Raw genomic sequence first — 17531 nt, 5'->3', positions numbered from 1 at the left:
CTGGGGATTAGGATGTAGACATCTTTGGGGGAGGTGAGCTGGTATTATTCTGCCTACTACAATCGATAACGAATATATACAAAACGAAAATAGAAAAGAAGCGTTAGCTTAAAAGAGCTCAAACACAGCAAAGATATGCTTTGAATTTAATAAAAGCTAATTACTAACCTAAAAACTCACATCAAATCATTTTAGCACATGCAACTTTATCTTATTTTTCTCCCTGAATATGCTCATGATTCAAATTTAAGTAGACCAGCTTTGCTGTCGTATGAAAGAGCAGAAAATAATACAAATAATCTATAAAAGGATCAAAGAAGAAAATCTAAGAATTAATTTGTATAGTATATTTAACATTTATGGATTTTCCAGAATACAGAAATACATCCAATAATTTAGGAGAGGAAAAATGTAAACTTTAAATATCTGAACTCTCCATTCAATCAATACTTCACTGTTGCTAAAAATATTACTTAAAATATTGAAAATGTTTGTCTCCAAAATTAAGTTTAGCCAATAGAAGTAGTACAAGCATCAGGCTCATTACCCACATGGGCAGGTGGGTGGAGATATTTATACCTAACTAAAGAATAATTAGGCATAACTTTCTATTGTCAATTTACTCACTAACAATGTGAATGTTGATTATATAATTCAAAGTTGACACCTGCATAGATCTGGTTATCAGGAGCTCCAGGCATATCATTAATTTATTCAATGCTGGTCCTAGGAACATTTAGCCAATTGAGTTTAATTTCAATCCCTGTTGACCTTTGCCCTGGCTAGATTTTAAATCATAACACTAAACACATGAGAAGTAAAATTATTGTAATGAAACATATATAAGCAAAAACACAGATTAAGATTAAAATGAAATTCTGATTTGACTCAAATAGTGGACATAATTTTTTAAAAACCCACTGTTTTTCAATTGGTTTTTGAAAATAATTATGAAGAAAGCCTGAAAATACATGAGGGAAGACATAATTTCACATTAAACAAAATAATAGTTTAATGAGTTCAAATAATTTCCTCAATCAATTAAAATAATCTTTCATTATCTCTAATGATCAAGATCACTAAACTTCCGAACAAACCAGTGAAATGTAAAATACAGTTCTAAAATAACCAGAATCCAAATAAATTACATGACACTTAGAGATTATCCCTTAATTTAGAATTTTTAATTATACTCCAACAGGCAATAGAAAAAATTGGTTTTCCTTGTTATTAGACTAGACAATGACTAACATTTATATAAGTTGCATGATCGTCAAATATTGTTTCATAACAATGAAGAATTTCTAAGTCAAAGATAACTGATGAGAACCCACTGTATAGTACAGGGAACTCCACTTCGCTGTACAGTAGAAACTAACACAACACTGTAAAACAACTATACCCCAATTAAAAAAAAAAAAAAAGAAAAAAATTCTAAGTCAATAACTACTAAACTTCTAAGAGGTCCAAGACATTAACTTCTCAATAGGTTTCCTCTCCTGGAACACTCCAGCTCCAACCTACAGGCCTAAAATAGCCCAGGAAACATAAAACAACTCAGATCTACAAATCTGGCAGCACTCACTGATAGAAACTCCTTGTACATGGGCCTAGGTTAACCTGGCACATGTCAGTTAATATGACACTAAATCAAACTAAGAATATTAGTGCAGAGAATGGTTATTCCAATGAATAGAAAGTTTCTCTGTCATGTTTCACTTATAAATAGGTTAACATTGTTCTACTTAACAGACAAGTTCATAAGATAGTGAAGGGAATCAAATATAAATTTCTACAACAATTAACTTTGATACTTCAGAAATATCTAAATTTAATCATCAGTTTGGCTGTCCTCCACCTCTTCTATGTATACCATTGTAAACAAATGCTGAAATATGCAAGAAGAGATCACTATGCAGATAACCCCTGGAGAGAAGTTTTCCTCCTCCTCTTTCTTATAGAAATCCTGCTGCACTTTTCACCATGTAAATCAAAAGACATGTCCTACAAAAAACCTCCCCATATGGGCCTTAACAGAAGTAATCAGTACTCCCCTTTTCACCAGGAACATGGTGCTTATATTTCTAATAACATATTTATTTCATCCTACTTCCTAATAGATACATTTGTAAGTAGGCAACTACAACAGCCTTTGCTTGGTCTTCATTACCCATATTAAGTTCTCATTATTTCTGAATCACCAGGTAGCACCTAAAACATCTTACACCTAATACATCTTATACCCATAAGGCAAGAAATTACCATATCATCTCTCTGTCACAGAAGTTTGGGTCTTCCTGAGACCTTTTTTTATGATTTTAAGGAATAGATAAAAACAGGATCCCTCTTGTTTTCCCACCAAATCAGCTCCTCCTTCCCAACTTTGCTATTTCTCCCAATGGCAAAACCACTAAGACCTTAGAGTATCCTGTGAGTCTTCTCTCTCATTCACCTACACTGGTCAATCCTGCACTAATTCCTTCACAAAATCTTTTGCATTTGTTGCCACTACTAATGTCCTCTGTCAGCCCCTCTTTTGCTTTTACTGAGACTTACAACAGACTCCTAACTAGATGCATTTCCACAATCAATACTAAGGTGGGATCTAATAACTGAGTTTCAAAATATTTGGAGAAAAAAAAAAATCACACACACAAAGTAATAGCTGGATATTTTAGAAATCCTCCATCAGTTACTGATAGAAATAAACAATTTCAAAAAAAGAAATTAACAATATCAGTAGGGATATAGGAATCACCAGGGACATAGAACAGTGTGAAACAATTTAGCATAAGTGATTTTTACAGAACATTTCACAATAAATTCAGAACATAACATTTTCAAGTGCACATGGAAAATTTACTAAGATAGACCACATTTGGGGCCATAAAACAAGTCTCAGAAAAGGATCAAAATCATTGAATCAAGAGTATGTTTTATGACTGCAAGGGTACTAAATTTAGAAACTGATGATAATATCTAGAAAACTACATAACTGGAAATTAAGTAGTACACTTAAAAAAAACCCCATAGGTCAGAGAAGAAATCACAAGGGAAATATTTTCTAATTCAGACTAAGTGATAATAAAAAGACAAGATACCAGAATCTGTGGAATGCATTTGAAGTATTGCTAAGATGGAAATTTATAACTTTAAATGACTATATTAGGAAAGAGAAGTATTAAAATACATTTTCAACTTGGGAATCCAGGAGAATAACAAATGCTACAAAAAGGAAGTAAAAGAAAGGAAATAAAAATAACAATAGAGATCAATAAAACATTAAAAAGACAAACAACAGAAAAAAATTTAAATTTGAAGGCTGTTTCCTTAAAAATAGTAATAAAACCCTCAGCAAGACTTATAAAGAAAAAAAGAGAAAACAAATTACCTATATCAGAAATATAATAAGAGACATCAGCACAGATCTTACAGAAACTAAAAGAATTAAAAAGGGGATATTACAAAAAGCTTTAAGCCAATAAATTTGACAACTGCAATAAAATGGAAAAATATCTTAAAAGGCACACAGTAACAAAACTGACTCAAGAAGAAGTAGAAATTCTGAAAAACCATACATCTATTAAAGAATTCAGGTTTAAAATTAAAAACCTTCCCAAAACAAAAACTACAGGCGCAGAAGATTTCATTGATGAATTTTATGCTACATTTACAAAGAAATAATACAAACTTTATACAAATGTTTCCCAAAAATAAAAGGGAAACACAACTCATGTTAAGAGTCACTGTTATACTAACATTCAAATCTGATAAAGACATTACAAGAAAAGAAGTTATAAACCAATATTCCTCACCCACACAGATGCAAAAATTCTTAACAAACTATCACTAAATCAAATCCAGCCATATGTAAAAGGAGAAATACGTTTTGACAAATTGGAGTTTATCCCAGGAAAACAAGGTTAGTTTAATATGTACTGAAGGTTCCAACCAGTTGATTAAGACAAGGGAAAAAGAAAAGAAAGAAGAAAGCGAAACTGTCCTTATTTGCAGAGGACATGATCATGTACAAGGAAAACTCTAAGTGCAAGGAATAAACAACAACAACTACTAAAAGCTACTACAACTAATAAATGAGCTTAAGGTTACAAAATACAAGTTTAATATACAAAAAAATCAATTGTATTTATACCTACTAGAAAAGAATGTTGGAAATTCAAATTTTAAAGTTATTTTATATAACATCATAAATTTTAAAAATAGGAATAAATCTAAAAAGGATGTGCAAGACCTGTTTGCTGAAAATTACAAAACATCATGAGAAAAGTTAAAGACAACCTAAATTAATGGATAGATACACCATGTTCATAGATTGGAAAATATCATCAATATTAAGATGTCCATTCTCAAATTAATCTATACATTTAACATAACCCTATCAAAACACCTGTAGGTTCTTTTCTAAGATTGACGAGCTGATTCTAAGATGTATAAAAGAATTCAAGTGCTCTATAGAAATAAAGGCAATCACTTTGAGAGATTACAAACTTCATACCTCACCTTCTGAAGCTTTTATGAAAAAGCTGGGCATTTGATATAATTATCTAAATGCACAGATATGTGGTTCTTTTGCATTTCTCCCCAATGACAGTTTTATGATTTTATAATAGACTACTGCATATTCCTTATGCAAAGAAATGACTTACACAGTGCCAATACTGATAAATATTTACTAAAAGAAAAATGGGGTTGTAATCTAGTGTTAATTAGTGGATAGGCTGTGACATATAACATGTATAGAGATCATATAGTGTTTTATCTATAAGTTCCATAACAGATTCTACTGTACTGTCTTTAAAAAAAAAATTAAAGGGTATCCCTAACTTTTACTATTGGCACAATTTACATCTTTCAATTGCACTAGACCAGCAATTCTCAAAGGGTGTTTGGGCACCATCCAAGACCCCTTAATTATAATACTAAAATGTTACTTGTCTTTTCCACATTCAATTTCTCATGAATGTAAAATGCAGTTTCTTCAGGCATTACATGACAGGTAATATAACAACAGATTAGATGAAGAAGCAAAACTGAAAATGCAGCCATCTTCTTTTAAGACAGCAATTAAAGAGATTTCCAAACGTTCAAAAAACAAAGTCACTCTTTAATTTTTTTGTATTGAAAAACAGTTAAATTTCATTGATTTTTATGTTAGTATGAATGGATTTATAATTATTATTTTAAAGGTATAAATATTTTCAAATACCCAGTTTTAATTTTTAATATGATAGATATTGATATACACAATGTACATTAATAAAAGATCTTTGAGTTCTGAAAAATTTTAAGAATGTAAAGTGATTCTGATACCAAAATTTGAGAATCACTGCAGGACAGTAATAAACAATTTTTAAGTGGTATGTGTAGAGAGAATAATCCTGATCACTAAAATAAAAAACAAAAAAATTATTTTAAAAAGAATTATCATATGTTAATGTTTAGTTTTTCTTAGTGGGACACTATTTGACTCCTCTTTCTGGTTCTTAATAAAGTTTAGCAAGAGAAAAAGCCTTGGATTTCCCTGGTGGCACAGTGGTTAAGAATCCACCTGCCAACGCAGGGGACACGAGTTCAATCCCTGGTCCGGGAATATCCCACATGCTGCGGAGCAACAAAGTCTGTGAGCCACAGCTACTGAACCTGTGCTCTAGAGCCCACAAGCCACAACTACTGAGCCCGCATGCTGCAACTACTGAAGCCTGCACGCCCTAAAGCCTGTGGCCACAACAAAAGAAGCCACCGCAATGAGAAGCCCATGCACCACAACAATGAGTAGCCCCTGCTCACCACAACTAGAGAAAGCCTGTGTGCAGCAATGAAGACCCAACACAGCCAAAATAAATACATAAATAAATAAATTTATATATTTAAAAAAAGCCTAAGGCCAACACAACATAAGATACACATAGGATTCCTATAACTGATGCTATTTTTCTTCTTCCCATTATATCCATCCCTAGTAGAACCAAACAGAAAGGTAATTTTCCATGACTCTTGTCTAACTTTTAAAGTTAAGTATTGCCTACATATTAAACCCTGTGCCGTGCTCTCCCAAACTCTCCTTCCCTTGCTCTACTGCTTTCAACAACGTGCTTATAACCTCATATATTACATAATTTACTTATTTATCACATTTATTTTGTCACCCCACTCAATATAATGTAAGGTAAACAAGAGTAGGATTTTTGGGACTTTCCTGGTGGTGCAGTGGTTAAGAATCTGCCTGCCAATGCAGGCGACACAGGTTCAACCCCTGGTCCAGGAATATCCCACATGCCATGGAGCAACTAACCCCGTGAGTCACAACTACTGAGCCTGTGCTCTAGAGCCTGCGAGCCACAGCTACTGAGTCCACACGCCACAACTACTGAAGTGCGTGCACCACAACTACTGAAGCCCACGTGGTCTAGGGCCTGGGTGCTACAACTGAAGCCTGCACGCCTAGAGCCCGTGCTCCGCAATAATAGAAGCCCCCGCAATGAGAAGCCCACGCACCACAACGAAGAGTAGCCCTCGTTCGCCGCAACTGGAGAAAGCCCACACGCAGCAATGAAGGCCACCCAACGCAGCCAAAAAAAAAAAAAGGAAGAGTAGGATTTTTTTTCTCATTTACTGATAATATCCTTAGCACCTATAATAGTACCAAAGACAAAATAGACACAAAGTAAATATCTGTTGAATGAATTAATGGGTATTTTACTGAAGTAAAATATAAATTTTGGCATTTTACCAGGGAAGAACAAGCATGTCTTAGCAAATTAGCACTTGCAAATGGACAACAGACACAAATGCTATCTATGTACACAGGAGGGATACAGTAGCTGAAGGAGAAATTCTCAAGGAGAAACAGTTTTCTCTTCTAGACCCAGAAATGAAGATAAGGAGACAAGAGACAAGGAAAGGAGACAAATTTGGAAATTCTGTAGTTCAAACCAGAGCCAAGAGAAACAGAATTTTTTTCCCAAACATAAGATTCCACAAATATAAACAAAGAAAAATAAAAGAGTAAGAGCAGTTAACACACCTCTCTTCTCCCGATGTATTTCTTCCAGAAGCTGCTCCTGTCTTTCTATCTGTTCAAAGAGACACTGAAGCTCAGCCTCCTTGTTTTCAGTCATGTTCCCGAGTTGTTGTCTGCACAACATCAGCTGGTGCCGTAGACTTTTCTCTCTGTTTTCTCTCTCTCTCAGTTCCTCACAGAGCCATTGAAGTTTAGTCTAAAAATATGACAGTTACATCTAATTTTTTAAAAAATCTAGAAAACAGTAGCATTCCAAAACATGAGAAAGTCATGATAATCTGCATTTAGACAATAACTAACAAATTTAAGCAAAATTTTAAAATACCCATAATGTTTTAATTTGCATAATGGTTTATATCAGTTAAAAGTTTGTGCAGAAATGATTTCCTTGGATTTTTATAAAATATTTGGTATACTCTATCATCTTTGGAAAGGCAGTACTACAGAAAAGTTTGGCCTCCTAAACTTCCAGGTGTAATACAATTAACCCCCTAATTTGATATATAAAGCAGTCTGGTACAAGCATTTGAAGATCCAAAACACCCCATAATAGATCTAGAAACTGGTTATGAAGGGAATTTTAGAGATTAAAAAATAAGATAAAATTCCTAGTTTTGTTTCTAAAAATGCATATCCCCAAGGGTCTAGCTAATCAGGTAGAGAGAGAGATTCTGTATGGCATGAGGCAGATAAAGTCTGCATTTGTCCCATTTAAAACTAGGAAATTCAATCAAAGCAACTCTCTTTTCCATGGACTCTAACCTCACCAACTCTAATACTTAGATATTTAAAACAGGGATGAGAAAAGAAATCTTTCTTCTACCTTCAATAGAACAGAATTTCAGTCGGGTCTTAGGACCTTCCCAAGTGAGACTATCATCCAATTTCTAGTTGATTTTAAATAATCTAAACAGTCTTCACCTCAAAGAAGCAAAATAGGGGAAGTCATGAACTAGAAGGGAAAATGAGATTAAGCAAAGGGACAATTTCCCTGAATAGCATGAATCCATAAGCAAGAATATTCTAGGCCTCTAGAAGTCTAGAAGGTTCTTAGGACATGCCCCAGTATATTAAAAGTAGCTGTGATAGAATTAGCCTACGATGAAGCAGAACTGGGATATGGCCCTTAGACTGGGGTCTCCCCACATACATCAGCTTTCGAACATCCCCAGAAATGAAGAAAAAGGCAGTTCCTTTGGTCAGAAGGTCTAACAGATGGTGACATAGAACAAAATACTGTCATTAGTCAAATTATGGATAAATTATACACTTATATTGTAAGGTAACAAATGTATAATATGTTGGGTGAATAAAAATGGAAATCATGCTTATAAAGGCATGATTTATTAATAACAAAGCACTTTTGATCAGACCAGAGCTTATGTTAATGAGGTGGCGTAGGGTGGGGCCCCCAGATAGCCTCCATAAGGGGCTGATCATTAGAGAGTTGAAACTTACAATCCTACTCATCAACCTCTAAGAAGGGGGATGGGGGACAGGCAGGGGAGGACTGAAGATTAAACTCTATAAAGACTCCTGAACAATGAGATACGATGAGCTTCCAGGTTGGTGAATACATCCACATGCCAAAAGGGTGATACACCCAAAATTCCAGAGACAGAAGCTCCAGTACTAAGGACCCTTTGGGACCTTGCCCTATATACCTCTTCATATGGCTGTTCATATGCATCCTTTATAATAAAGTAATAATAGTAAGTCAAGTATTTCCCTGAAATCTGTGAGCCATTATAGCAAATTAATGAACTATGGGAACCCCAATTTGAAGCCAGCTCAGATAGAAGTGTAGGCAACCTAGGGACTCAATACCTGTGACTGGCATCTGAAGGTGGGGGAGGGGGAGTCTTGTGGGACTGAGACCTTAAACTGCAGGATCTGCACTAACTCTGGGTAGTTAGTGTCAGAGCTGTAATTAGGTTGTAGGGCACCCAGTTGGTGAATGCAAAAAATTGAAAAATTACTTGATGTGGAAAACTCAAACTTCTGGAGTCAAAAATGTTGTGAGAAGAAACATCATAATAGTAGGTATTTCACAGGAAGGGCAGACCACTAGGAGTTTTCATCTTCACAGCTCTGATTTGCACAAGCTAAATTCTTGGTAACTGCAACAGAAATATTGGGAACTCCCTCCTCCACCAACTCTCCACTAATAGGGTGGTCACTCTACTGCAGACAAAGCAAGCTAAGAACACTGAAGTCTCAACTGTAATTTCCCCAGATTGTTTACAAGGCTTCAGTTATGAATATAACTTATGAATAGATATTTTTTAAAATCTTTAACAAAATACTAGCAACCAGAATCCAGAAACATACAAAAAGGTTTTTACAGCATAATCAAGTGGGATTTATCCCAAGAATGCAAGGCTGCACTAATATCTGAAAATTAATTAATGTAATATGCCATATTAGTAAGAATTAGGGACATAAAGCCACATGATCATATCAAAAGGTGCAGAGAAATCATATGATGAAATTCAACACCCATTCACGATGGAGACACTCAACAAACTAGGAATAGAAGGGAACTTTCTCAACCTGATAAAAGACATTTATAGAAACCCCACAACTACTATCATACTTAACGGAAAAAGACAATGCTTTCTCCCTAAGATCAGAAACAAGAAAAGAATATCTGCTCTCACCACTTCTATTCAACACTGTATTAGGAGGTCATGGCAGGTAAATTTTGCAAGAAAATGTAACAAAATATATCCACATTAAAAAAAAGAAGTAAACATATTTGCATCTTTTTTGCAGATAACATGCCCCTGTATAAGAAAATCCTAATGATTTCACTAAAAACATTAGAATAAAATAGTTCAGCAATGTTGTAGTATATAAGGTCAATATACATAAATCAATTGTATCTCTATATACTTGAATGATCAATCCAAAAATAAAGTTAAAAGTCAACTGCATGTACAATAGCATCAAAAGGATAATATACTTAATAATACACCTTTAAAAAGAACTGCAAAACACAATCTGAAAATATCTGAAAGAAAAATAACTCTACAAAACACTGTAAAAAAACTTTTAAATACCTAAATAAATGGGACCATATCCCATGTACAAAGATCAGAAGACTTAATATAGTTTAGACAAAAATACACCCCAAACATCCTACAGATTCAATGCAATTCCAATCAAAATCCCAGCTGGTTTTTTGGAGAAATTGACAAGCTGATCCTAAATTTCATATGGACATTCAAGGGACCCAGAATAGCCAAATAAAGCGTGGAAAAATAAGAACAAAGTTGGAGGACTCACTCTTACCCATTTCAAAGCTTACTACAGAGCTACTGTAATCAAAACAGTGTGGTACTGGCATAGGATAGACATATAGATCAATGAAATAGAATTGAGAGTCCAAAAATAAAACTATACATACACAGTCAACTGACTTTCAACAAGAGTGCCAAAACAATCTGATGAGGAAAGAATAGTCTATTCAACCAGTGGTGCTGGGACAACTGAATAGTCACATATAAAAGAATAAAGTTGAACCCATACCTCATACCAGATAAAAAAATTAACTCAAAATGGATCAAAGACCACATGTAAAAGAATAGAGTTGAACCCATACCTCATACTACATAAAAAAAATTAACTCAAAATGGATCAAAGACCTAAACGTAATTGCTAAAAATATGGCTACAAAATAAAATAAAATAAATAATTAAATAAAAAATTTAAAAATAAATAAATAAAAATATAAGACTCCTAGAAGAAAACAGGGAAAAGTCTTTGTGACTTTGGTTTGGCAATCATTTCTTAGACATTACACCAAAAGCACAAGCAACCAAAGAAAAAAGCTGATAAGCTGAACTTAATCAAAATGTAAAATATTATGCTTCAATGGTCACAATTAACAAAGTGAAAAGACAACTTACTAAACAGGAGAGAATACTTATAGATCACATATCTGAGAAAGGACTTGTATCTAGGATACGTAAAGAACTCAAATAATAAATTAAAAGATAACAAATTGAGCAAAAGATCAAAATAGACATTTCTCCAAAGAAGATATATGAATGGCCAATAACCACATGAAAAGATGCTCAACATCACTAGCCATCAGGGGAATGCAAATCAAAACCACAATAGAATTCCATTTCACATCCAGCAGCATAGCTATAATCAAAAAAAAACCAGATGATAACAACTGTTAGTGTATATACAGAGAAATTAAAATTCTCATATACTGACAATAGCAATGTACAATGGTGTAGTCACCTTGGAAAAACAATCTGGACTTTCTTCAAAAGCTTAAACATAATTACCGTATAACTCAGCAATTCTCTCCTAGGTATGTACCTATGAGAAATGAAAACACACATTCACGCAAAAAACTTGTACTCAAATGTTCATAGCAGCACTATTCATGACAGGCAAGAAATAAAAATAATAGAAATGAACATCAACTGGTAAATGAATGTGGTATATCCATACAATGGACAGTTATTTAGCAAGAAGAAGTAAAGTAATGATACATACTACAACACAGATGAACCTTGATAATATTCTGCTAAATGAAAGAAGTTAATCATAAAGGATTGCATATTTTATGATTCCATTCATAGGAAATGTCCAGAACAGACAAATCTATAGAGATAAAAGCAGATTACTTGTTGACTAGTGCTACAGGGAGGGTGGGATGGACAGATAAGGATGTGATGGCTAATAGTCCAGGTTGTCTTTTTGGGGTGATAAAAATGTCCTAAAATTCACATAGTGATGGCTGCACATCTATGTGACTATACTAAAAACTATTGAATGGTAACTCTAAATAGGTCAAATGTATGGTACATGAATTATATCTCAACTTAGCAGTTATGTAACAAAAGAAAGAGAGAGAGGGAGGGAGGGAGGAAGGAAGGGAGGGAGGAAGGAAGGGAGGGAGGGAGGGAGGGTGGAAGAAAGGAAGGAAGGGGAAAGTAAAAGGGGATAGATCAACAAAGCTAAAAGTAAACCTCCCTGCAGAGATGAGATCTGGCTGACCTGGCTTTAGTACTTGCTATACAATTTTTAGGCCTCTGTCTTGTCTATATGTCACTAGATAAATACAGGAAGTCCTCAACTTAAATTAGGATGTGAACTTCCAATTATGACTACAGAAATTTAATTAAGTCTGCTTCATTTCCCAATATCCACCTTGAAATACTATTGTAAATAGAAAAAGAGAAAAAAGCTTCCATAGCACAGAAAACATGGTCAATTCTGCCAGATTAAAGGAGCACTTTCTACTATAACATTCCACTAATGCATTTAGGAAGAAAACACGGTGAGGGTGAGGGATATACCATCATCCCCAACTAACCACAATATGAGAGACAAGGATGTGAATTGGACTGCTCTTTAGAAAACATACTCTCTATGTAGAGTGGAGCAAATATCGGAGGCTGGAAGTCAGGAGGCTATTACAATATGCCAAACAAGTGAAAATGGTAAGGGTTGAGCCAAAATGTATGTATTTGGTCTTAAATGTGAGGGGGGTAAGGAGGAGAAAGGAATCAGTATTGATGGCCAATTTTTAGCTTAAACTGAAACAGGAAACCTAGAAGAAGCAATGATTTAGGGGTTAAGAAGTTAACATTAGGATGAAACATATAGAAGTTGTTAGGAACAAAAGATACAGAAGCATAGATGACTAATTGGATATCTAATTATATATATATAGCTCTAAAGCTCAAGAGATATGGCCAAGAGATACAAACTAAAGAATCAACAGCCTAAAGGAAGTTAACGGCATAGGAAGAGATAAAATAGCTCATAAAGAATATCTACAGAGAAAATAGAAGGGGGTTTAGAAGAGATAAACACAAGAGAATTTCAAAATAAAATGGAGATGTAGATAGAAAGTCGGGAGGAAAATACAAGAGTCTGGGGCAATAGAACCCCAAAGGAAGAAAATACTACAACAAGGTGGATATCCTCAATGTCAAAGACTCAAAAGGAAGGGACAGGTACATCTAAAAATATACATTTTCGTCAAAAATAACTGCAGCTCAGCCCATTAGATCAAAATAGGACTGAAAGCATGAACACCAAACTGTTTATGGTGATTATGCCTTTATACCTACAAAAGATGAGTGTAAATATCGAAATTTTATTCTCAATATTGCTATATTTGTTACTGTTTATTCCTCCATTTAGCTATGTTAGTTTTTCCTTTAAATATTTAGGTGCTCCAACATTGGGCACATATCTACAATTGTTCTCTCTTCTTGTATTGATTCCATTATAATGACCTTCTTTGTCTCTTTTTATCATTTTTTGTTTACAGTCTATTTTGTCTGATATAACTAGAGCTACCCTTGCTTTTTTCGTTTTCTCTTTTTTTTTGGGGGGGATGGGTTACCATTTGCCTGAAATGTCTTTTTCCATCACTTCACTTTCAATCTATGTGTACCTTTAAGGCTAAAGTAAGTCTTTAATAGGCAGCATATTTTTGGATCTTGTTTTTTCCTATCCATTTGGCTATTCTATGTCTTTTAATTAGAGAATTTAATCCATTTACATTTAAAGTAATTATTGATAGGTAAGGGCTTGCTATTGTCATTTTGTTAATTGTTTCCTGGATGTTTTGTAGGTTCCTTGTTCTTTGATTCTTATCCTGCTGTCTTTTTTGTGTGTGTTTTGTTGTCTTCTGGTATCAGTAGGCTTTGACTTCTTTATCATGTTGTTTTATGTAATTATTATAGGATTTCCCCTTGTGGTTACCATGAGGCTTACATAAAATATCTTAAATGTGTATCACCCTATTTTAAACTGATAACAACTTAACTTCAATAGAATTCATAAACTTTACACTTTTACTTCTCTTCCCCCTCACATTTTAGGTTATTGCTATTACATTTTTTTAAAAAATTCTTTAACTAAGGTTGTGTGTGTGTACACACAACTAAGGTTGTGTGTGTGTACAGTTAGTTACAATCTAACTGTAGTTAGTTGTGTGTGTACTGTTAGTTACAATCAAAATGAGAATGTATTCAATGCACTAAATAATAAAAATTATTCTAGACAATTATTCAGTAAGTTTGATACAGGTCAGTTGGAAAATGATTCTAAAACATTACTACTTAAGTCATTAATTTATTAATTGATATTAACTAGGAAAAATAAGGAAAAGCCTATGCTATCACTGCTTCTATATTAAAACTACAATCTGAATTTGTAGACCACACCTTCTATTAACCTCATCAATCTTTGCCAGTTCCTCAAGAAAAATAAATAAAATGAAAAGCCCCGGTGACTATCATATTATTATTGGTATGATGCAAGGAAATAGGGAAAGGTTAGATGTACAGTTTCTGGAAAAGATATATTTTCAACAAAGTCTTTTTGCTGTTTATTTGGCACCTCAAACATACACACATCTTTATTCTTGTATGTTAAAGAATTTAATATAATAAACCCTCAACACATTTTTCAAGAATTTTATAATAATATTCTTCGATTAAAATCTCCTAGGGAGTTTCCAAAACAACCAACATACGTGCATGCGCACACACACCCACACGCACATTACAGCTAGTTTTGCACATCATGAGGTCCTGACACATGTTATTAAGTGAACAATTAGATGCTGTTAATTTTTTTTGGAAAGACATAGCACCTTGCATCTAAGTAATAAAATAGAAAAAGAGAATGGTATCTTGAAAACAGAAAAAAATCCAAAGTTCTTTTAGTTTTAATATATTAAGAAAGTTTAATTAATATTCAAAAGTAACACATTTAGGACCTGAACACTATCAATTTGAATTATAAAAAATACAATCACAAAGAAGAAGGGCTGAAAGGATGTACATACAAAAGCCCTGATAACTCTATGCCATGTAGGCATGGTCCTAAACAGCAGCTTTCAGATGCTAATCCCCTCAGGATTAGTCTAAAATCAGATAATTAATATTATCACAGATGGCTAGGTATTAGAATATAAATTGATGTATTAGTATGTTGGAGACAAGTAAATGAAATAACCTTGACATACAGAAGAAATACATACATGCAAGATGAAATCTGAAACAGATTAACCAGAAGGAATGCACTTAAAAAAATCAAATATGGATTGATAAAAGGTATGAGGTTCACAGTTGACCATAAAAATCCTTGTGAGGAAAGAGTAAAAGGAGTCAGATTATTCAACCTCTTATTTACAGGAAGACCAACATGTTCTAGGACGAAGTCCCTATTAGATATTATAGGAGTTAATTTCATTGGTTTACATCAGAGACATCAAATGTACATGCTAAAGGTGCCAGATAGGAAACATCTGTAAAAGTACATAGAAAATATGTTCTCTTTTGTTTTTCTTGAAAAGTTCAATTCAGGCTACTATGTTACTATTTACTATTTTGAACCACGCATGGATACAAGAGATAAATCCACTTCTCTTCAATCGACTTCAAAAAAAATAATGTGCAAGCCTAAAGATAACATCAAGTAATACTTTTCTTCCATATTGGGAATCAACAGAAAATGATGGTGATTATGTCAAACGATAGTTAACTATATTAAGAAAGCTTAATGAACAGTCAAAAGTAACACATTTAGGATCTGAACATTATCAATTTCAAATATAAAAATTTAACCACAAAAAAGAAGGGCAAGAAGGGCACCACATCTAATGTGGTGTCATGTCCATGGTTCTTCTTCTTAACTCTGTTTTCTACCACAACGGAATGAAACCCTAGTGTTATCAGATCCTCTGATATCTCAAAAGGAAAACAATTTCATGTTGCAATAATACACTTAATTGATTTTTTTTAAATGTTCATTACCAAATCAATTTTTTTAAACTCATGTGGTCCAAACAAAATGAGTCCCTGGGGATCACCAGCTTCAATCATCTGGTTTAATCTGTTCTTTCCCAATGATTTAATGGCAAATTTAGAAAATACCTTCACGTTTATTTTTCATAATGCTTTCCTACTTATTCCATCCCAGTCTTTGGCCCGTGTTCACTACCGTTGCTAAGAGATGATAATAAAAAAACAATTCTGTTTTGTCATAACAATAATCCTACTGGTTCTGATAAAAACAAAACAATAACAAAAAATTATTTGCAACAAAGCATTAATCAGGTTTGATCTGTGTTATGGACTGAATTACATCCCTCTCAAAATCATATGTTAAAGCCCTAACTCTCAGTGTGACTGAATTTGGACACAGGGCCTTTAGGGAAGTAATTAACGTTAAATGAGGCCATAAGGGTAGGGCCCTAATCCTATAGGGCTAGTGTCATAAGAAGAAGAGACACTCTCTGACTCCTAACCTTCAACTTCTCCAACCATACCGCCAGCCCCCACATGAGAGGTGGCCGTCTACAAGGCAAGGAGAAGTCTCACCAGAAACCAACCCTGGCAACGTGATCTTTGACTTCTAGGCTCCAGAGCTGTGAGAAAATAAATACCTATTGTTTAAGCTACCCAGTTTTGTTATGGCAGCCCTAGCAAACTAATACAGTATGACCTATGGCTCCAGTCAATTCCTATTGAGCCTTTATTCCATTGCCATACAAAATTAAAAATAGGTTATAGTTAGATGCTTGATATGAATTGAATAAGTATCAGAATATATTATTAATCCTATGAAACAAATTAACTTATGGAAATTTAATCACCAATAATCAATTAAGAGAATCAGAGTCTGTTAGAGAAACAGCCGGTATCTATCATTCATTACGTATCTTGGAGAAACAGCTTGGAAAACAGTATAGGAATAACTTTACCAATTCCAAACAATAATTTGCTGACAAGGCTATTAGTCACAGTGCAAACACCATTCTATTAACCACTCACAAGAGCATCTTACAGATTACATAATAGGCTTATTTATTTAACTACATCAACAAGTATCGCTAAGTAAGCCAAAATAGGGAAAGAATTTCTAAATAAGGTAGTTTTTTACCTTCTTAGTTGACAGCTTGCAACTAGGTGGGAATATTTTGAAGTACCTAGTAAAACAATCAAAATGATCTTTTTAATCTGTAAGAATCCTCTAATGAGATTCACTGGAATAATATACCGAAAGTCACTAAGGAGTGACTCAAAGCTAAAAACCAAGGAAAACAGAAAATTCAAATAAAACATTATAGTTGACAGAGTTAGCAATAATATCAGGAACCATAATTTTGCTGCTTTTAACTACTATGCTTCCTTCACCAAAACTCTAAAAACAATTTTGAGAGAAAATGCTTACGTAAGAACCAGAGATAAAGAGGATGGCAATTCTTTAAAATGTGCTAGATCACCAAAACAAGAATTAAACCAGAACTGCAAAGTTCAAATCTAAATCAACCTCAGAATATAATTTTCAATTATACTTTCTCCACTTTTCTGCTTGGTTTGAAAATAATCTGGAAGAAATATACCCATAATCATAGTACATATTTAAAAATACAAAATGCTTCCTCCAATTAAGCTGAGTTTGTTCCCTGTATACTACGTAAGGATATTTCCACCACGTG

General features: G+C 33.8%; 1 protein-coding gene across 1 annotated transcript in view; it reads right to left on the bottom strand.

Annotated features, from left to right (window-relative positions):
• CEP128 (centrosomal protein 128) overlaps positions 1 to 17531 on the bottom strand; it is a 419931-nt gene that overhangs the window by 221327 nt on the left and 181073 nt on the right. Inside the window, exon 18 of the mRNA XM_024736316.1 lies at positions 7046 to 7238. Coding sequence (XP_024592084.1) covers positions 7046 to 7238 — 193 coding nt within the window. The remainder of the gene's footprint in view (positions 1 to 7045; positions 7239 to 17531) is intronic.

This window comes from Neophocaena asiaeorientalis, unplaced genomic scaffold (genome assembly GCF_003031525.2).
Source record: "Neophocaena asiaeorientalis asiaeorientalis breed wild unplaced genomic scaffold, Neophocaena_asiaeorientalis_V1.1 scaffold152, whole genome shotgun sequence".
Classification (NCBI taxonomy): domain Eukaryota; kingdom Metazoa; phylum Chordata; class Mammalia; order Artiodactyla; family Phocoenidae; genus Neophocaena; species Neophocaena asiaeorientalis.
The sequence above is the reverse complement of the archived record's forward strand: the minus strand, read 5'-3'. Positions and strand labels throughout refer to the sequence as shown.